We start from the raw sequence: 21,560 nt of genomic DNA on the forward strand, positions 1-21,560 counted from the left end.
AACTGGGCTCAAAGAAAATATGTGAATTTTTTGTTCATTATTGTCAAACATAAGCCTATGAAAAGGGCCCATCGTGAAAGGGGCCCATCGTGAAAAGGGCCCATCGTGAAAAGGGCCCATCGTGAAAAGGGCCCATTGTGAAAAGGGCCCATCGTGAAAAGGGCCCATCGTGAAAAGGGCCCATCGTGAAAAGGGCCCATCGTGAATGGGGCCCATCGTGAAAAGGGCCCATTGTGAAAAGGGCCTATCTTGAAAAGGGCCCATCACGAAAAGGGCCCATCATGAAAAGGGCCTATCTTGAAAAGGGCCTATCATGAAAAGGGCCTATCATGAAAAGGGCCCATCGTGAAAAGGGCCCATCATGAAAAGGGCCTATCTTGAAAAGGGCCCATCATGAAAAGGGCCTATCTTGAAAAGGGCCTGTCATGAAAAGGGCCTATCATGAAAAGGGCCCATCGTGAAAAGGGCCCATCATGAAAAGGGCCCATCGTGAAAAGGGCCCATCATGAAAAGGGCCTATCTTGAAAAGGGCCCATCATGAAAAGGGCCCATCGTGAAAAGGGCCCATCTTGAAAAGGGCCTATCATGAAAAGGGACCATCGTGAAAAGGGCCCATCATGAAAAGGGCCTATCTTGAAAAGGGCCCATCATGAAAAGGGCCCATCATGAAAAGGGCCTATCTTGAAAAAGAGCTATCAGAGCACTGAGGAGAAACACAGCCCATCAACAACTTCCCTGCACTAACTCTGCTGCTGCTGCTCACGGTCGGACAGAGCTACATTATGCAATATTTGGCCAATTCTTCCCTCTAAAACGTTTATACTGAGTACAGTGTTTTCACAGAAACTGAACTACAAGATAAACAGATTATTTATTCACCTTTCAGTCTGTGTCACTCACATTATGAGTCTAAACTGTTAAATGAAATTTGTGTAAATAATAAACATTGGGTGTTGAGCAATTCAGATGAATCTAAAACATGTGAAAAAAGTGTTTTACAGATTCTATTTGTGATCTGAAAAACTGCTTTTGATTTCAAGTGGTTCAGGCCCGGTTCAGGCCCGGTTCAGACTTGGATAAACAACATTCGGGTCGGTTATATTTCTTTGCAGTGAGTTCAGACACGTCTGCGTGGGCGGATCGGAGGTTTTCCTCTGTCTCTCCTCCCGCTTGAATCAGACAGACTGAGTCTTGATCGCAGGAATTATATTCAGTTGCCAGAGTAGATTATTGCAGTTTGTTAGTTTCTTTTGGAGTTGGAGGTGATGTTGGGCGGTAAAGTGGCGCTGGTGACCCCGCGCGATGACCGAGGAGCTGCTCAAACATGGGGCCAAGGTAAAAACATTATATTATATATATATAACTTATATGTCTCTGTATTCCACAGAATTTGATTGGGCCTGTTTCTATTATTGAGACTGTTGGGTTCATTGCAGCGTTTCGCTCAGTGTGTGCCCTCTCTCCCGTGACATCTGACCGTGACATCTTTGCAGAATACAGTCTGTACACCAGGCATGTAATGCAGGAGACACGCGTGTCCCCCCGGAGACACACATGAGACAGGGCTGCAATGAACCCAACAGGTTATGGACCCAGGCAAGCCCCAGGTACAGCGATGCACGGAGGCGGACTGCCGCCGAGGTTCGACGAAGACGAAGCCCGCGCTCACATCTGGGAGGCAAGATTTTTAGCGCACTTGAAAACAATTGGCCTAAAAGACGCTTTCCTCGGAGGTCAGGACGTAACCCACAAGAAGCGGTGGAGGCCGGTAGGAAAAATGAACTGGCATATGCAGAAATGTGTGGATGTTTGGATGATAAAAGACACTTTTGCTAATCCTGTATGAGGCGCCAGACGATGGAAAGAAAAGTTTGGAAATACTGAGGCGCCGCGGATCGTGGGACTTTACACGGAGCTAACCAGCGTGCTAATGGCTAATGGGGAAGAGCTAGCGGACTATCTAGCACGTGTTGAGAAGATAGTGGCCGCACTAAACAGAGCTAAAGAGACCCTCAGTGATGCTCTCTTGGTATCTATGGTGTTAAAAGGACACGAATACAATCCATTTTCTGTGCATGTCACTCAGACAAGAGAAGTTTTAACCTTTAACGAGTTCAAAGCCAGGCTGAGGAGCTTCGAGGCTCGCAGCAGACCACGGGCAGAGGCAAGTTTAAAGACTACAAGGAGAAGAAATACTTCAAAGGGAAATGCTTTATTTGTGATAAAGTTGGGCATAAAGCAAGAGACTGTAGATACAAAGAAAATAAAGCACAACGAGACTTCAGGGCTCCTGCTACACAAAGCAATGGAAGGAGTACTTTTGCGGACTACGACAGAGTCTGAGGACTACGAAACGTCTGAGGAATAAAGTCTGGCGGTAATGCAACACTCGGATGCCAACCACCATAAAACAACAACAACAACAACAGCAAAGTGGCCGCCATAAAAGACACTGGACAGTACAGTTCTCGTGCTAGAGACAACCAGAGAACAGAGGAGGAGACCTTCATACTCAAGGCGACGGAATGGCAACCTCACAACGTCCAGCCGGAGGGACTACTTGTGGACAGCGGTGCCTCTGCCCACATCATCACCAACGAAGGAGCTTTCACCAGGTTCGATGAGACGTTCTGGCCAAAGAACCAGTCATGCAGCTGGCAGATGGATCATGGGTCACTGGCAGCTGCTGAAGAAGGAGGCCGCCCAGATCAAACTTGTGACAGCAGAGGTGGAGTGGTCAGTGTTAAGCTTACCAACGCCCTTTTGATCCCCGGATACATCCACAGAACATCCTTTCTGTGGAGGCAGCAGCTTCAAAAGGAGCTAAGTTCAACTTTGAGATGAACAACAACAAAATGATCCTTCTTGATGGTACCACATGTAACATGAAGGTAAAAAGACAGACTATACTATTTGGACGTTGTGGAAGAGAGCTGTTATGATTCTTGTAATGCATGTTTTGATCTGAAAACTTGGCATGAAATAATGGGTCATTTGCAACTATGGTGACATTGTAAAACTTGAAACAGTTGTAGATGACATGAACATCAAAGCAAACCAAATCAGTGTGAAATATGTCTGCAGGGAAAATTCACCCCGAGCAGAAACAGAGAGCAGCTGTAAGAGCCAAAGCCCCTTTAGAGCTCATACATACAGACCTTGGTGGGCCTATTGCCCCAGAGTCACCTGAAGGGTACAAATATGCGATCACTTTTCACTGATGATTTTTCTGGTGATGTGTATTTTCTTAAAAACAAAAACAATGCAGTAGAAGCTACAAAACAGTTCTTGGCCGACACAGCACCTTAGGCCGCAGTTATTTTGTTACTTGGTTTCCGGATTTTTTAATGAAATATATTGCACAGGCGGGCGAAATATAAATATAATTTCAACTTCAAAAGATGTTTGATTGCTTCACGCACTCTTATCTTTTGACTTAATACCGCTTTTTACATTTCATTTAATGCTATTTTACGTTGTCGTATAAAAGAAATTGATAATTTATTTTATTTATGTTGTAGAAATCAATAATCTAAGTGCGGCGTATCCGTAAACCAAGTAATAACATAACTAAGGCCTTACGGTAAAGTGAAACGCCTGAGATCCGACAATGGGACAGAGTTTGTTGCTGAGGAGTAACAGTCACTAACTAGAACTGCAGCCATCATAAGAAACAGGTGTTACTGTAAGAGAACAGGGGAGACACTTATTACCTTTTCACTGGCAAAAGACCAATTTTATCAAAAATGAAAAAGTTTGGTTCAGATTGTGTGGTGTATGAACAAAACAGGAAAAAGCTAGATCCAAAAGGCAAAAAGGAATTTTTTGTTAGTTTTGACCGTCATTCACCAGCTTATCTGATTCATTTTCCAGGGACGAACAAATTTCAAAAAACAGATTGGTCCACTTCATAACAAAAGAAGTGACTGAGAGTCAGACACAGACTGACATGGACCAAACAGAGGACCACTGCATTGAGTGGGTAACGACACCAACTGAAGTAACTTAGCCACAGACTGAAAGGGAAGAAACGCACAACGAGCAAATTTCTAACCCAGTGACACAAAGACTGACACACAGACTCCACTTACAGGTAGAATTAGAAAGAAACCAAAGTACTTGGATGACTATGAATGTACAGTGCAGAGCAGTGAGTTAACTATCGACTACTGTTACCGAGCTACAGTTGGGCTGCCACAAACCTTTAAAGAGGCTCTGGCATCACCAATGGCTGAGAACTGGAAAAAGGCAATGAGAGATGAAATGAATACATTTAATGAAAATGACACCTTCTCACTTGTACCGTTACCAGAGGGTAGACAGACAGTGGGGGGAAGGTGGGTTTATGCTCTCAAAGAAGATGACCGGGGTAATGAAACATATAAGGCCAGGTATGTGGCAAAGGGATAGTCAGGTGGAGGGACTTGACTATTCAGAGACATTCTCACAGACTGCTAATTTGACTTCCCTACGTGTGCTGATGCAGCTGGCAGAACAGCATGATTTGAAACTAGGGATGCGTACCGCTACGACGGACCGGATCTGGACTTGTAAAAAATAGCACTCAAATACTATATCCTTTTTGTTCTAGAATCTAAACCATCTTAAACCTTCCATTGATTGCGAATTTTACGCTGGAAAAGACGTAAACACTGACATGCATCGCTGTCAATGGCGCACACGGACTCTAATTAGTGACGCACGCGTCTTCCGGGCATAAGTTGAAGCCGGCGAAATAAGTTTAAAGATGCGAGAGACAGCGCGGAACCGTGTATCCACATGTGAACACTGAAGTGAACCGTGTATCCACATGTGAACACTGAAGTGAACCTTGTATTCACATGTGAACACTGAAGTGAACCTTGTATCCACATGTGAACACTGAAGTGAACCGTGTATCCACACGTGAACACTGAAGTGAACCGTGTATCCACATGTGAACACTGAAGTGAACCGTGTATCCACATGTGAACACTGAAGTGAACCTTGTATCCACACGTGAACACTGAAGTGAACCGTGTATCCACACGTGAACACTGAAGTGAACCGTGTATCCACATGTGAACACTGAAGTGAACCTTGTATCCACACGTGAACACTGAAGTGAACCGTGTATTCACACGTGAACACTGAAGTGAACCTTGTATCCACACGTGAACACTGAAGTGAACCTTGTATCCACATGTGAACACTGAAGTGAACCTTGTATCCACATGTGAACACTGAAGTGAACCTTGTATCCACATGTGAACACTGAAGTGAACCTTGTATCCACACGTGAACACTGAAGTGAACCTTGTATCCACATGTGAACACTGAAGTGAACCTTGTATCCACACGTGAACACTGAAGTGAACCTTGTATCCACATGTGAACACTGAAGTGAACCTTGTATCCACATGTGAACACTGAAGTGAACCGTGTATCCACATGTGAACACTGAAGTGAACCGTGTATCCACACGTGAACACTGAAGTGAACCTTGTATCCACATGTGAACACTGAAGTGAACCGTGTATCCACATGTGAACACTGAAGTGAACCTTGTATCCACACGTGAACACTGAAGTGAACCTTGTATCCACATGTGAACACTGAAGTGAACCTTGTATCCACATGTGAACACTGAAGTGAACCTTGTATCCACACGTGAACACTGAAGTGAACCTTGTATCCACATGTGAACACTGAAGTGAACCTTGTATTCACATGTGAACACTGAAGTGAACCGTGTATCCACACGTGAACACTGAAGTGAACCGTGTATCCACACGTGAACACTGAAGTGAACCTTGTATCCACACGTGAACACTGAAGTGAACCGTGTATCCACACGTGAACACTGAAGTGAACCTTGTATCCACATGTGAACACTGAAGTGAACCGTGTATCCACATGTGAACACTGAAGTGAACCTTGTATCCACATGTGAACATTGAAGTGAAGCCGTGAGATTGCTGGCTTTATTTGAACTGTTTTAAGCTGTGGCCGCCACGTGTGATGTTGTGATGGTTAATGTGCTGCGGGCGTGGCCGCGCGTTAAAGGGGCATGGTCAGCGTGGTCTTGTCTGGGTCTTTGGTCTGGGTGTAAATATGAATAAGATGGCTCAAGTGTTATGTTGTGGTGTGATGTATTTGGCATTAAGTAAATACAAAGTAAAGTCAAAGTAATGCTTAATTGCTGCATTCATTAATTGGAGTTTATATTTTGTAATAGTATTTTGTATTTGTATTCTACAGTTGTTAAATATGGTCTGGTGTTTAATGCTGCTAATATGATGTATTATTTTGATTTGTTGTGTAAAATATTTTCATATTCTACTTTTGATACTGCTAAGTTGATGCTTTATAGTGTTTCAAGTTGACTTTTATGCTAGTTTTTGTAACACAGTTATTTTACACAGTTACTTAATTATTTACACTGGTGTATTGTCTGTTTGAAGGTTTTTACCTGACTTTTGATGCCAATGGATCTGCAACATTAAAGAGTTGAAATGTGTCTAAAGGCAAAACATTGTATCAGATGAAACGGCTGCTTTGACCCTTGACCCAGACTGACCCTGTCAACAATACTCAACATGCTCTTGTTCCTCAAGTGAAACACATGAATGTGTGTTAACTGTTAGGCTATAGTTTAGCTGCTAGCGAGTAGCTTGTGATTTGTAAGTTTAAAGTGAAAAACAGTGAATAAAGCAGACAAGTTGAGTTCATTTCAATCTGCAGTTAAGCCTTGTGTTTGATAGTCGTCCTTGTTCAAGTGTCTTCAACTTAGCCAAGTAGCTTGTGTTACGCTGTTGTAACATTTTGCAAATATCGGACTCATTAGGTCCGGACCTGAACCTAAACCTCTGGATTCGAATCCGGACTTGAACCTGAACATGGGTTTAGGTATGCATCCCTAGTTGAAACTACGAAATATACAGTACACGGAACAACCAGAAGGTTTTCAGGCTAAACCAAAAAATGGTGTGTAAATTACATAAATCAATCTATGGGCTTAAACCAGTGGTCCCCAAACTTTTTGACTCGAGGGCCACATTGGGTTCAAAAATTTGGCCGAGGGGCCGAGCCAGGAAAAAATGGCGTGTTCTTGTGAACGAATGAATTACTATAAATTACACGCAAGATTTGACCTATAACTTGTAACAAAGCAACAAATGCAAGGCTCAATGTACAAATTGTTTTCCAAATGCATTAAATAATTATTAATTATCTACTGTCTTCTACTGTCCACAAGAGTCTTCTACTGTCCACAAGAGTCTTCTTCATTGTCAAACACTTGCGCTTCCTGCTTGATTGGCCCCGGTGGCCGTTTTGTGATGAATTTTATTTTCTTCGCGCCATAGATTTTCTTGTGCGTGCGATATGTGCGAGCAGTGCGCTATGTGCGAGCAGTGCGCTATGTGCGAGCAGTGCGCTATGTGCGAGCAGTGCGCTATGTGCGAGCAGAGCGCTATGTGCGAGCAGAGCACTATGTGCGAGCAGTGCGCTATGTGCGAGCAGTGTGCTATTTGCGAGCAGTGCGCTATTTGCGAGCAGTGCGCACTTAGAGGGAACAGTGTCCTCTCTTGGGGAAATGTGGGCATTACAGGTGAAAGGTAAAATGAACTGCCAGCCACAGTATCGTGAGTTTGAATCCCGACTCCGACATTTGCTGCATGTCCTTCTTTCTCGCTCATCACTCATCCCCTTCCTTTCTTTCTCATTCCATCTACTGTCTAATAAAGCCTACGGCAAAAAAAATATTGTTTAAATTTTTTTTTTTTTAATATAACTTGGACAAGCTTGGTGGGCCGGATTGAAAGGCCCAACGGGCCGGATGTGGCCCGCGGGCCGTAGTTTGGGGACCACTGGCTTAAACAGTCGGACAGAAATTGGAACATTATGCTTCACAATTTCTTGCTTGAGAAGAACTTTGTGCAAAGTCAGGCAGACCACTGTATTTACACAAAACTGTCTGAAAATGAAAAGGTAATTTTGTTAGTGTGGGTTGATGATATTGTTGTGGCTGCAGGAGGTCAAAGAGGAACTGAAAAGTACATTTAAAATGAAAGACCTTGGACAACTTACTCATTTCTTAGGGATTGACTTCACTCAAAAAGACCAGATACATTGCCAACATTTTGGAAAGGTTTGGAATGTCTGATTGCAAATCCAGAGTGCAGCCTCATCTACATCATGACTTGTACTAGGCCTGATGTCAGTTGGATAGTGAGCAGATTGTCACAATATCTGTCAGATCCCAGAGAGAAACACATGACCGTTTAAAGCATGTGTACAGGTACCTACAAGGAACAAAAGACTATAAGTTGTGTTGCCACAAATGTGACACTAAACTTCAACTAATGGGATACTCTGATGCAGACTGGGCCAACGACCCAGAGGACAGAAAGAGCATTACAGGCTATTGCTACAGTCTGAGCCAGAACGGTGCGATTGTTTCGTGGAAAACAAAGAAACAGCAAACTGTTGCACTGTCAACGTGTGAAGCAGAATATGTGGCGCTAGCCGCTGCTATTCAAGAAGCACTTTACGTTACACAACTTTTGAGGGACATGGATCCTAACTTTGAACCAACAACAAAGGTTTTTGAGGACAACCAAGGGACTATACGTCTTGCGAGGAACCCTGTAAACCGCCAGCGGAGCAAACATGCAGACATTAAATACCACTTTATCAGGTCTAATGTGTTGCAGGGTAAAATACTTGTGTATTGTCCTACTGAGAACATAGTTGCAGATGTGTTCACAAAATCTGCCACAAGGGCCAAAATTGAAACGTTTTGTGATTATATGTTTGGTAACTGATCCTTATTGAAATGTGAGTGGCACCATCGAGTGGGGGTGTTAGAGAGCGATGTCTTCCACTACATGTTAGCACTATATTGTTCGGCGTAGGGATACGCTCTGTTCAAATAATAAAGGCGGAACCTCCTGTTCACTTCTCTCAGGAAACAGAGCGGAGAACAGTGCAGCTACAGATGAAAACGACACACGTGTCTCCTGCATTTCATGCCAGGTGTACTACGACTGAGTATTCTGCAAAGATGTCACAGTGAGATGGCACAGGAGAGAGTGCACAAGCTGAGCGAAACGCTACAATGAACCCAACAGAGACTTTTTAAATCAATATTGCAGTTTACACTGAATTGTACGTTTATGATTCTGTTATAGTTCAATACTATACTATACTTTAATACTATGTGCCTGGAATAGTAGTACTTCTACTACAGGCCTTTAGCAGCCGTCAGGCCAATTGTGACCTATTCAACTCATAGTAACAAATTGCCTAAATGTATGCAGATGTTATGGTAGGCATTTCTTAGTAAACGTTTTTGTTTATGTCTGCAGGTGGCGCTGTTGGACGTCAACGCAGAAGCCGGGGAGAGTTTAACTAAAACTCTGGAGACAAAGTTTGGGAAAGAAAAAACTATATTTATAGAATGCAACGTTCAGTCCAAGGAACAGCTCAAAGGTGAATATAATCCTAAACATGCGACAGTGAGAGGCACTTTGTGTTGAGCACAGTGCTAAGTACACGAGATACTGGGGACCATGATTAAAAGTACTCCATATGAAAAAGTATGATGATATCTGCTGTTTAGTTCAGAAACTTTTTAGTTGTTTGTCTTTGTTTCTGCCTCCACAGTGTCGCTGTTTCCTCCTGATGGAAACACGTTTTTTAGCCTTTATTGTCCCTGTAGGGAAATTTGTCCTCTGCATTTGACCCATCCTTCCAGCTGGGTCAACCCACCAGGCGCTGTATCGCTGCAGTGGGTGGCAAGCATGCTACCCACTCCGCCACTGTGCTGCCGTGTTCAAAACTGCAGAACCAATACGCCCCGCCTCTTTATAGTAATAAGCCCCACCTCTTTATAGTAATAAGCCCCACCTCTTTATTGTGATGAACCCCACCTCTTTATAGTGATGAACCCCACCTCTTTATAGTAATAAGCCCCACCTATTTTATAGTGATGAACCCCACCTCTTTATAGTAATAAGCCCCACCTCTTTATAGTGATGAACCCCACCTCTTTATAGTAATAAGCCCCACCTCTTTATAGTGATGAACCCCACCTCTTTATAGTAATAAGCCCCACCTCTTTATAGTGATGAACCCCACCTCTTTATAATAATAAGCCCCACCTCATTATTGTGACATTCCGTGGCTATGTGACATTTTTAGAGTCCTTTGATTTTCACTCTTATTTTTTAAAATGATCACAGCTAATTGCAGGGATGTGGACGGGGCTAGGGGGTAGGTGAAAACAGGAATTTCCGAGCACTCGAGCCTCTGTTGCGAGACTAAACAGGAATAAATCAAACATGCAGCACTCAATTGAAATATAAGTTTGAGTGAACTAATGATGAGAAAACACTTTTTGTAACATGGTTTGAAGCTCGTTGAAGTTTATTTGCAGAATATTTCCCTTTAAGAGTTTGTTGTTGTTTGGAGGCTGCTTTTCAGAAGACCGTGGACACGTTTGGAGGACTGGACATCGTGTGCAACAACGCAGGAGTTTTAAATGAGACGGAGTGGGAGACGACCGTGTCCATCAACCTGGTGAGGACGAGGATCTGATTGAATTGAATTACAATATTTATGTTAAATATTTTTATTATTTTTATTCATAAGTAATAGTTTTAATGCCGATGAAGCCGTAAAGCGAAGGTGAAACTCATTCCAAGGGTGTTGGAAAAAAGATTTGAATCAATATTTTATTTTGAAATATTGTATTTAATATAATATATTATTTTCAAATAGGACAGTGACTCATTCTTAAAAAAGAGAGGAGATTTGAGTGTTTTAGCGTAGTGTTTTTGTAAAAATACCAAGACAATGAATGAAAGACAATTTAACTCTAAAACTAATTTTGTGTGTTTAGAAATATATTTAAAGTGAGAATGGAAAAAAAAAAATTGTGGATCTAATGTCAAGTATTCACTTCTACTGCAGAGGCCAGTTGTTTTGAATTAGTGTTTGAGTGTATTTCCCCAAAAGACAGACGCTTCAGCCTGGTACAAGCTTCTGCTTTTACCGTTCATGTGCTTGTTGGTCTGCTTGTCTCCAAACAGGTGACGTCACCAAGGCCAGTTACAAGTTAAATCTGTGGAGAGGCGATGCAGCTCACAGTAACAAAGTCTTTCCAGGTTTATTTCTTAGCCATAAAAACACCTGTAATTGAGGTGAAAGATAAATATGTTGTCCCTGTTGTCCCTAGACAGCTAACAATGGTGATGGTTTTGGCTTCTAAGTCCTTTAAGCTGGGGTTAGGGTTAGCTAACTAACTTAACCTATCATTGAGTCCATCCTCACCTCCATCGCCTCCATCACCGTGTGGTACGCTGGAGCCACAGCCAGTGACAGAGACTACAGTGCCCTCTGCTGAGAAGGTGATCGGCTCCATCTCTGCAGGACCTGTACGTCTCTACGTCTGTACGGCTCCGCCTATGTTAATGACATCTCCTTATATTATGTTAATCATAAATGTGAATATAGTATGAAGAACTATGTCATAATGTGCCTGGAGTAAGTTGAGTTGGATGAGTTTTTAATGTTTAAAGTCTCTTCCACAGGTCTTGGTCCCCTGCCCAGCTGCCCAGTGTACACAGCCACTAAATACGGCGTCATCGGCTTCACCAGAGCAATGGCAGTAAGTGATATGCAAATAGGCCTATCACATTATGACGAGCGATAAACACCGCTGATACTTTTCTATATACATACAAAACACAAAACAACAGAGAGCAACCGACAAAGCAACAACATCACAACACATCAAACACAAATCAGGGTTCAGAATAAGCGGTATCGCATCGCAAAATGCGACGGAGTTTCTCTCAAATGCGATGCGTTCGTTAGAAGAAAGTGTTTTTGTATCGCAGCTTTTGCGATACAAAAATTTGTGTTCAATTGTATAACCAAAGCGCTTAAGTATTGATCACTCGTCAATCGATCGTCAATAACATCATGACACATGTAGGACGCTGTGTTGACATGACGAGTCCCGCTGATGTCTCAGATCACCAGTCTAAAAGTGGGAGGAGCCACGTACTGTAAAGTTAGCGTCACAGATTCAGACTTCCGAGGTCAATAGCTCCTAAACGTAAAAGTCTTTGCAGATCATTCACAGCCAAAATACTCATATTTACACTGCCAAGTGACACAACCTCGTTTTTAACAATCAGATGCGTATTTTGGGCGCAGCGAATAACACTGATCCGAATGTGCAGACGGAGCCGAAACGAGTGCTTAGGGACCGTCATCAAATAACAAAACGAAAAATGAAAACGTTTTATAGCTGGAATGGAACGTCAAATAGAGCGGTACAATTTGAATAAGACAATAAATACATCATGATGGACACCACAGCAACCTTTATTTTTCCATCAGAAGCTTAACAAATTTTTTGTGAGTGTGATGACAATATGTAAATGAGACTCCTGCAAATAGTCATCTGATTGATGATATGGAAGAAAGTTTTAAATAAGTTAATCTAACTTGGTGTTCATCAATTTGTTCAACAACTAATTTTATTTGCAAGTTTTCTGGGTGTTTTAAAAAAAATGTTTAAAAAAGGGTTTAAAAGTTCATTTGTTAGTTTTTTTTTTTTTAAATAGAATGTTTACAAATACATTTGAAATAAATAATCTTGTTACATCAATGGAAAATATTGATTGTTAGTCACTTTCGTGTTTTGCTATGCAATTATCAAATTGCTATACAAATTTGAAAAAATGAACGGATTGTTTAGCAGCACCGCTATACAAGTGAAAATCCTTAATCTGAACCCTGCAAATAGTGGCACAACCCTTAGATTTGCAGAATTGAGTCCAAACGTTATTTTGTCCATCGTCCGTATGTTCATTATAAAGTCCAATCCTTGATTCCAGGCAACTTGTATTTCTTCGATGGCCTTGTTTCTGAAGATGGCGTCCCTCGGCTCTGATTCCGACGTGCGGTTCATCGCTCTCTGCCCCTCGTTTGTGAACACGGACCTGCTCAGGAAAATCCCAGAGAGCCTGGGGCGGTTTGCGCATCTGAATGAGCTGACGCAGGGGCTGCTCAGCAACATTGGCGTCATGAGGCACGAGCAGTAATAACATCACGCCTTTGTTGAACCTCGTTACATTTGAACTGGGCCCACATGTTGAATAACGGCATCGCTTCCTGTAGCTGCCTTGAGAGAATGATTTAACTGGCGTTCGCTGGCAGAAAAGAGGTCGAACTTTGTGCCAGTTTTCGTTTCATGCAGACGGGCCTGGTGAATACGAGGTGTGAACCGTAAACCCGGTTGAATTCACTCGTTCAAGGTCACAGAGGACGATGGGTTTAGCTAAAAAGCCACGAGCGCAAAAGTGGCAGCGATATTACGTGTCAAACACATTAGAATCCCGCAAAAAAAAGTGTTTCCCAAAGCAAATAAAGTCACAAGTTCATCTTTCATTTATCAGGAGGAGGAGAAAGCGCCAGAAGGGCCAGAGGGAATGAAACGAGTGAACTTTGTAACACTTGCTGTCTTTCACCCTCTCTCTCTAATGCACCGCTCATGCTCTGTGGTTTAGAAATGAGAAAAACTATCAAATTATGTCCAGCAATCTGGTTTTAGACTTCACGTGACGAATAAAGATCGATGAGGTTATTGAAAAAGCTTATGTGCGTAATGTTGACGGAACATAATCGCTCTTTGGCTCTTTGTTCATAAATCATAAAATTCTAACTTCACATTTTGTAAATTTCAGGTTTTCATAATTCAAGTCACATAAAACATTGGGTGAGCTTTATGATTCTGTCTTAGAACCTAAACCAGGCCAACCAAGAGGGACATTTGACCACTAAACAAACCAAAACTAAAAGATGATCAAACACTTCCCTCGACACGTGACATTTTTTTTTTTTTTTTTTTTTACCAACGGCTGTTTTGAATGGTAAAACTGTAAAACTGAAGACTTTTGGTGTACGTGCCAAGGTAATGGGTTAATGATCCAAAACGAGGCTTGAGATGTTAAAGTGCGTCCCTGAAAACGGCTCACAGAAAACAAACAGATCATTTTAAGTTTTATTTAATGATGTCATTTCCCCCGCAGTGTATCCAGAGTGGGCGAGGCCCTGATCGAGCTGTTGTCGGAGGAGACCAAAACCGGAGCAGCGCTCATCGTTATGCCAGAGGGGAACAAATATGCAGCGTTTCCATCAGAACTCTGAAAACGCTGTCATCTACGAAGAAAAAGCAGCATAAAATGACATGTATGAATCGAGGCCTTAATTTTTACAGGGAAAACCCAAATAGAAAAGTTCTCTTTTTCATGGGTCCTGTTCAAACACACCACAGATTTAAAAACACAGGATACTAAAACACAAATAAAACATTCAATACATATGAACTATACATAAAACACATTTACACATACAATAGGAGATAAAAGGTAGACCTTGACCAGTGCTTTAAAATCATTAAAAGGCATAAAATGATTTAATTAAAAAAGACTGTTTTGTTCTACAGGAGCAACGTCTTCGTCTCTGTGTTGACACAATAGGATTGTAAGATAAAAATGTCTTGAGACTTCAAGTGTCCTTTATCTAAGGTGCTATAAACTTGACAAATAATCAGGTAAAAGGCAAACTAGAGCATTATACACAAACAAAAGGCAGTGCTGTTCTCTTCACATCCAATGATTACATTCTACTTTAATATAACAAAACTAAAGAGTAAATGGCGCCTAAAGAAATAAAACATCAGCCTAGCATAAGTTAGCTGAAGAATCACCCTGCTCTTACGTAGCCTGCAGTTTACAGAATGGTGAGCAGGAGAGCGGAGAAGAATAGGAGGGAGTGGGTGAAAGCGGGGGAGAGTGGAAAGAGGGCATGGGACTAAGTTGGAACTGAGGGAAAAGAAAATTGTTTCCGCCCGGTTTCGAACCGGGGACCTTTCGCGTGTGAGGCGAACGTGATAACCACTACACTACGGAAACTGGATAGAGTCTGCTAGATTGTAGTTAACGTCAAATAACTGAATAGTTATGCTACAGTAATAGCTATAGTTTATGATATTTGAATTAATGTTTTAGGTATAAAGGAAATTCGACTCTTAATTCATTATTTCTGCTTACGTCATTGCTTTACGATGGAAATGACTCACCAAAAGTAAAATTACACCATAATTTGAATATTTTATTTGGTCTCTCTCTACATTATATAGACCTAACAATAAAATGGCAAATAATAAGCTAACACAAGACAAAATAATACTAATAATAATGGTAAAGTAAACACTCTTATTTACAGCAGTTAAATGCATATGAATATGACATTATTGCGTATGAGTATTGCACATGAATATGACATGATTGCGTATGAGTATTGCACATGAATATGACATTATTGCGTATGAGTATTGCACATGAATATGACATTATTGCGTATGAGTATTGCACATGAATATGACATTATTGCGTATGAGTAAGCCTCTCACCGAAGTGATTTAGTTTATTCAAGGAAAAATATTTTTCTTATACATCTTGGATTTAATCTACCTATGAAACCATTATTAGTTACAGCTTACTGAAATGTATTTTAAGTAGTAGTTATTTCCATATAATACATGATCAATTCTAAACTAAACAAATTTTTGTTTTACGTTACGTTCCTGCTTCCGAAGAGTGCACACGCTTTTTTGCTCGCTCCGCTTGCTATCGCTGCTTTCCTTATTTATTTTGCTTTTTAATCAGTTTTTGTCTTCCAAACATTTTTGCTTTAGACTTTTTCAAGTAAACCAAGGATTTTAAGAACATTTTTCCAGTTTTAACGACATATCTGACGCCAGCGACATGTCCGGGAGAAGAAGGGAGAAAGACTGTGAACGCTGTCGGAAATATCAACAAGAAATTAATGAGCTGAAAACACGGATATTTGTTTTGGAATCTGAAAAAGTTCTTCACGATACCATTCCTGTGTCAACCGACGGTAAGAAGAGCACACTTTTTACAAGAAAAACTGCTACTTTCAACCTAAACCGCAGTGACTCTGTGTCGTTTCCCAAACTGTCTAAAAACCAGAAAGACCAGGCTGTTTCTTGGAACAAACTTGGAGCAAAGCCTAAACGATACAAAGATAACGTGAAGTCACCTAAAATACAGCTCACCAACAGATTTTTACCACTTTCAGAGATGGAATTAAATGAAAAAAGGAAAGATGACGTGGCCAAAATACAGCGAGGAGGATCTGCCAAGGTCACGCAGATTGTTTTAGTTGGGGACGGCGCGATAAGTCACATGACGCATGAAAAGATAAACACACATTCTTTTCCAAGCGCCACTGTTTCTGAGATAATGTCACTCCTTCCAAATATTATGGCTAAGCATGGAGGAGCTAAACAGCTGATTGTGCACGTGGGTGCAGTGGACATGCGGCGGGAACAGACTGAAGTTTTGAAAAAAGACTTCTTGAAGTTATTCGACGTGCTTGATAAAATGGAAATCAAAACTTTCATAAGTGGACCTCTTCCAAACATCGACAGGAGGATAAACAAGTTTAGCCGGCTTCTTCAGCTGAACACATGGCTGTCCAAAGAGTGCTCCCCGAGAGGACTACACTACATTGAGAACTTCTATCTATTCTGGAAACGAGAGGACCTGTTTAAGAGAAATGGCCCCCACCTATGCAGAGGTGGAGTGAGGGTGCTGACAGAGAACCTGCTCCACGCTCTGAGGCATTGGACTGGGCCTGGACAGGGTCCTGAGCAGATAGTTAGAGAAGAGAGGAATGAGAGAAGAATTCCTGCTCCCTCAGCCAGAGACCGAGCCAATGTTTCAACATCAAAAGCACCACAACCTCAGCCTCCACCAAAGGATTCATCAGCAGCTGCTCCACCACCACCAGCAAAGGATTCAGCTCCAGCTGCTCCACATTCACCTCCACCGCCTCCAGCAAAGGAACAATCTTCAAAGGCCTTGGACCCATCTGTGACAAGCCCAACAACATCCCTGTCATCGCCCCTGCCTTCACACCAGCCCTGGGTTCCCCCTGCAACATCTACTCCCACTAAAGATTCATCATTCTCCTTCTCATCTCCACTCTCACCCATGGGCCTTCCCAGCCATTTTGAAAGTTTGATCAAATCAGGCATTAAGATGGCTCCACTCATGCCCAATATAGCAAGGGCTATGCCGACTACACCAACAAAAGCCCCACCACCCATCCCCCCTCGCCTCTCACCTGGTCCCAAACTCTCCTTGGCTACAAAAGCCCCACCACCCATCCAACCTCGCCTTTTACCTGGTATCTCCCATAGCTAGGATGCACTGGGTCTCAGCGTTGCCGGGACTTATTGTCACATTAAAAATCAAACCAACCCGGGGCTCTATGTAAAAAGAGCCCCCCCTAGTGCTATTTCTGTAGTCACATCATCACACAGATGGAAAAACAAAATGCGAGTCAGGCCCAATCTGAGAAATGTGATTCATATTCCCTGTGAAAAGATAAAGCCCAGTCCCACTGAAACTAGTCTGAAACTTGCTGTGCTAAATGTCAGATCCTTATGTAACAAATCTCTCTTAATTAATAATTTTATTTCTTCTTATAATCTTGATTTTATGTTTTTAACTGAAACATGGCTTGACAAAAACACAGGAAATGTAGTTCTGATAGAATCTGCTCCACCCAACTTTAAGTTTGAATCTGAAACACGAGAAAACAAAAAAGGGGGTGGAGTCTGTGCTGTCTTTAGAGATGAAATAATTACCCGCAGGTTGTCTTTTGGGGTGTTTTCATCATTTGAGTATGTATCCTTTAAAATGGAGCTAAAACGGTCTCCATCCATTCTCTTCATTGTTTTATACAAGCCTCCCCAGCACTGCCAAAGTTTTATTGATGATTTTACTGAGATGCTTTCAGTTGTATGCACAGACTTTGATGGTTTGGTCATTACAGGTGATTTCAACGTGCATGTTGATAATGTTTGTAACAGAAACGCTAAAGAGCTTGATGCTGTCCTTGAAACCTTCAGTCTTACTCAGCATGTGAGAGGCCCCACCCACAGCAAAGGAGACACTCTAGATCTCATAATTACAAAGGGGGTAAATATTTCAAATGTTAATGTGATCGATGTTGCTCTGTCTGATCATTTCTGTGTCTTCTTTGACCTGTCTGTTTCTCCCCAACCTCCGGTTGGTCCTGCAGTTGTTCAGAGGAGACACATAAGTGATGGCACAGGTGCACTGTTTATGGAAATGATAAACTTTGAAAATGTCTCATGTTCTAATGTAAATGATTTGTTGAACTCTGTTACATCTAGTGTTTTGAATGTTCTGGACACCATCGCCCCTATAAAGGCTAAAATGGTTAAAAATAAGCAGAAGGCGCCGTGGAGAAATGATGATTCGGTCAGGGCACAGAAAAGGGAGTGCCGCAGGGCCGAACGGAAATGGCGCAAGTCAAAGCTCCAGGTTCAAAAAGAGATTTACAAAGAAAAGCTGAACATGTACAACCTAATCTTATGTAGAACTAGGGAAAGATATTTTTCTGAAATAATTGGAAGCTGCAGTAACAACTCGCGTGTCCTGTTTGCCACAGTAAACAGATTAACAAACCCTCCAGCTCAGCTGCCGTTAGAACTCATTTCCACATCCAAGTGTAATGAGTTTGCATTATTCTTTAATGACAAAGTTCAGGGCATTAAAAATGCTATAAATCCCACAATGCAAAAAATTACCCTAAAACCACCAAGACACTTAGAGCTAACTAACTTTGCACCAGTAACTGACAAAACTGTCCATGAGATCATCACCAGTCTGAGTTCATCTACATGCTGCCTTGATGTGTTACCCACCAGATTTCTAAAGTCTGTGCTGAACAGTTTGTTAGCACCATTCACTCACATAGTTAACATGTCGCTTCAATCTGGAACATTCCCAATGTCTTTGAAAACTGCGGTCATAAAGCCTCTCCTAAAGAAGAGCAGTCTTGATGCCGCAGTACTGAGTCATTACCGGCCCATCTCTAATCTGCCATTTTTGGGCAAAGTCCTTGAAAAGGTTGTTTACCAACAGCTCACATATTTCCTCTTAATAAACAACTCATTTGATGTTTTTCAGTCAGGTTTTAGACCTCATCACAGCACTGAGACTGCTCTTGTCAAGGTGACAAATGACATCCGCCTGAACACTGACACGGGCAAAGCCTCAGTCTTAATTCTGTTAGATCTGAGTGCTGCTTTTGACACTGTCGATCATGGGATCCTCTTACAGAGACTAGAGGACTGGGTGGGCATCACTGGCACTGCCCTAAACTGGTTAAGGTCCTATCTGGAAGACAGGAAGTACTTTGTTGAAATTGGTAGCTGTGTCTCAGACCACATGACCCTGACCTGTGGAGTGCCCCAAGGGTCAGTCCTGGGTCCCCTTCTGTTCAACCTCTACATGCTGCCGTTAGGTCAGTTGATACGCAGTGAAAATGTGTCCTATCACAATTATGCAGACGACACTCAGATCTATGTTTCACTATCGGCAGGTGACTATGGACCAGTAGATTCACTCTGTCACTGCATCCAACAGATCAGTTTGTGGATGCAAAACAACTTTCTCCAGCTGAACTCAGACAAGACTGAAATAATCGTTTTTGGCCCACAGAAACAAAGAGAAAGTGTTAGCGGTCACCTCCAGAGTCTCGCTCTAAAACCTACAAACCAAATTAGAAATCTGGGGGTAATAATGGACTCAGACTTGAACTTTAATAGCCACGTCAAATCAATAACATCAGCAGCTTTTTACCATCTAAAAAACATTGCCAAAATCAAAAAATATAGTGTCAAAACCAGATTTAGAGAGACTTATCCATGCGTTTGTCTCCAGTAGATTAGACTACTGTAACGGCCTGCTCACTGGTCTCTCCAAACGAGTTGTAAAACAGCTGCAGTACATCCAGAACGCTGCTGCTCGGGTCCTGACTAGAACCAGGAAGTATGATCACATTAGTCCTGTTCTCAGGTCTCTGCACTGGCTCCTGTGGCTCAGAGAATAGACTTTAAAGCAGCTCTGCTTGTGTACAAGTCTCTCCATGGCCTAGCACCAAAGTACATCTTGGATATGTTAGTGCCATATGAACCATCTCGGACTCTGAGGACCTCAGGGATCGGCCTCCTGCTGGTGCCCAGAGTCAGGACAAAACATGGGGAATCTGCGTTTCAGTTTTATGCAGCTAAAATCTGGAACAGTCTTCCTAAAGATGTGAGACAGGCTTCAACTCTGACAATGTTCAAATCTAAGCTAAAAACAGTTTTGTTTAGCTGCACATATGACTGAAAGGATTTTTTCTTTGCACTCTTCTCTTTTGTTTGTGATTTTATTAGTTTAGAAAATCAGTTGGATTGATAATTTTTAATTTACTTAATTTTATTGTATTTCTGTTTCTGTAATTTCTTTGTGATTTGAATGCATTTTTCCTGCTGTGAAGCACTTTGAATTGCCTTGTGTATGAAATGTGCTCTACAAATAAACTTGCCTTGCCTTGCCTTGCCTTGCCTTTAAATGTCTATTCCAGCAGGTTGAGGATGATGACTATCGTCATGTCATGCAGTTGAAACCCCAACCACTGTACCACTTATTAAAATAATTGATCCAAGTCAATAATTAAATTTGCTGTATACTGCTTAATGTAAGTTGCAAGAAGAAGTACTTTGCATCCATCCTGATGTTTGTCTTTGTTTCATATCAAACCAATTTTAATATTACACACACACACACACACACACACACACACACACACATGAAATGCAGTTGCAAGTACATTAACCGAATAATCTGGTTATTTACTTCTCCTGATTCTTGTCGCTGGCCTTAGATTCGCCATTGTTTGGAGGGAGGGAGCGATAGTAATAGATCCATGTGTGGGAGGATGGGAGAGGGGCACATACCCGTCTCAGCCAGCAGGTGGAGCCCATTCACTTAAAGGATACGGTGGGAATTCGGCTTTGCGTCTACCTCTGATCATATAATAGATAATGTAATAGATCCATGCCTCTGATCCACCTGTGCTCAGCAACTCTACCGCTGCTCCACGTCCTGTTTACAAGGCAAAGATTCCTTAAACATATCAAAGCTTTTCATGGGATTTTCATATGTTTGTAGACCCATTTTAATCCAGACTTTGAATCCCAGGTCAGAACTAGAGATATATTTGCCCTGCTGTTTCATGATCTTCCCTCTGTTAAGCCTAACTCCACAGATACATATTGTTATGCATGCTCCATATTGATTTTGTAAGTGCTGCCGCAGGGGTGATGCGTTGAATAAATAGCTGTGACTAATTTTGCTGAACGTTAACGTAAACTACAGAGGAGGACTTGGCTCTGCCTGTATAGATATAAAATAAATATTGTGGGGAAGGTAAGCGGTGAATCCAATCAGTAACATTGCAATTTCATGTAAATCAGAAAAAACTCACAACAGCCCACGCAATAAATGATTTATTTTTCACATTGCCAGGTAATTGGATTCTTCTTCTTCGTTTTTGTTTTTTTGCATTCATAAGCTATATAATTAAACTACATTATACTAGACACTATA

The 21,560-nt window shown here is 41.8% G+C and overlaps 1 protein-coding gene and 1 non-coding gene across 2 annotated transcripts in view; one reads left to right on the plus strand and one right to left on the minus strand.

Annotated features, from left to right (window-relative positions):
• The window catches only part of LOC140360456 (15-hydroxyprostaglandin dehydrogenase [NAD(+)]-like), a 29,763-nt gene extending 15,552 nt beyond the window's left edge, over positions 1–14,211 (plus strand). Inside the window, exons 2-9 of the mRNA XM_072445659.1 lie at positions 1,302–1,335; positions 9,351–9,474; positions 10,439–10,576; positions 11,076–11,132; positions 11,565–11,653; positions 12,930–13,096; positions 13,216–13,275; positions 14,088–14,211. Coding sequence (XP_072301760.1) covers positions 1,302–1,335; positions 9,351–9,474; positions 10,439–10,576; positions 11,076–11,132; positions 11,565–11,653; positions 12,930–13,096; positions 13,216–13,275; positions 14,088–14,205 — 787 coding nt within the window. The 3' untranslated portion in view covers positions 14,206–14,211. The remainder of the gene's footprint in view (positions 1–1,301; positions 1,336–9,350; positions 9,475–10,438; positions 10,577–11,075; positions 11,133–11,564; positions 11,654–12,929; positions 13,097–13,215; positions 13,276–14,087) is intronic.
• Positions 14,212–14,899: 688 nt separating this feature from the next.
• trnav-cac (transfer RNA valine (anticodon CAC)) lies at positions 14,900–14,972 on the minus strand. Its single transcript has one exon. It is a non-coding gene; the product is annotated as a tRNA-Val (tRNA).
• Positions 14,973–21,560: the final 6,588 nt, after the last annotated feature.

Source organism: Eucyclogobius newberryi, unplaced genomic scaffold (genome assembly GCF_026437365.1).
Source record: "Eucyclogobius newberryi isolate DKJ021-1_F unplaced genomic scaffold, fEucNew1.0.hap1 SCAF_15, whole genome shotgun sequence".
Taxonomy (NCBI): domain Eukaryota; kingdom Metazoa; phylum Chordata; class Actinopteri; order Gobiiformes; family Gobiidae; genus Eucyclogobius; species Eucyclogobius newberryi.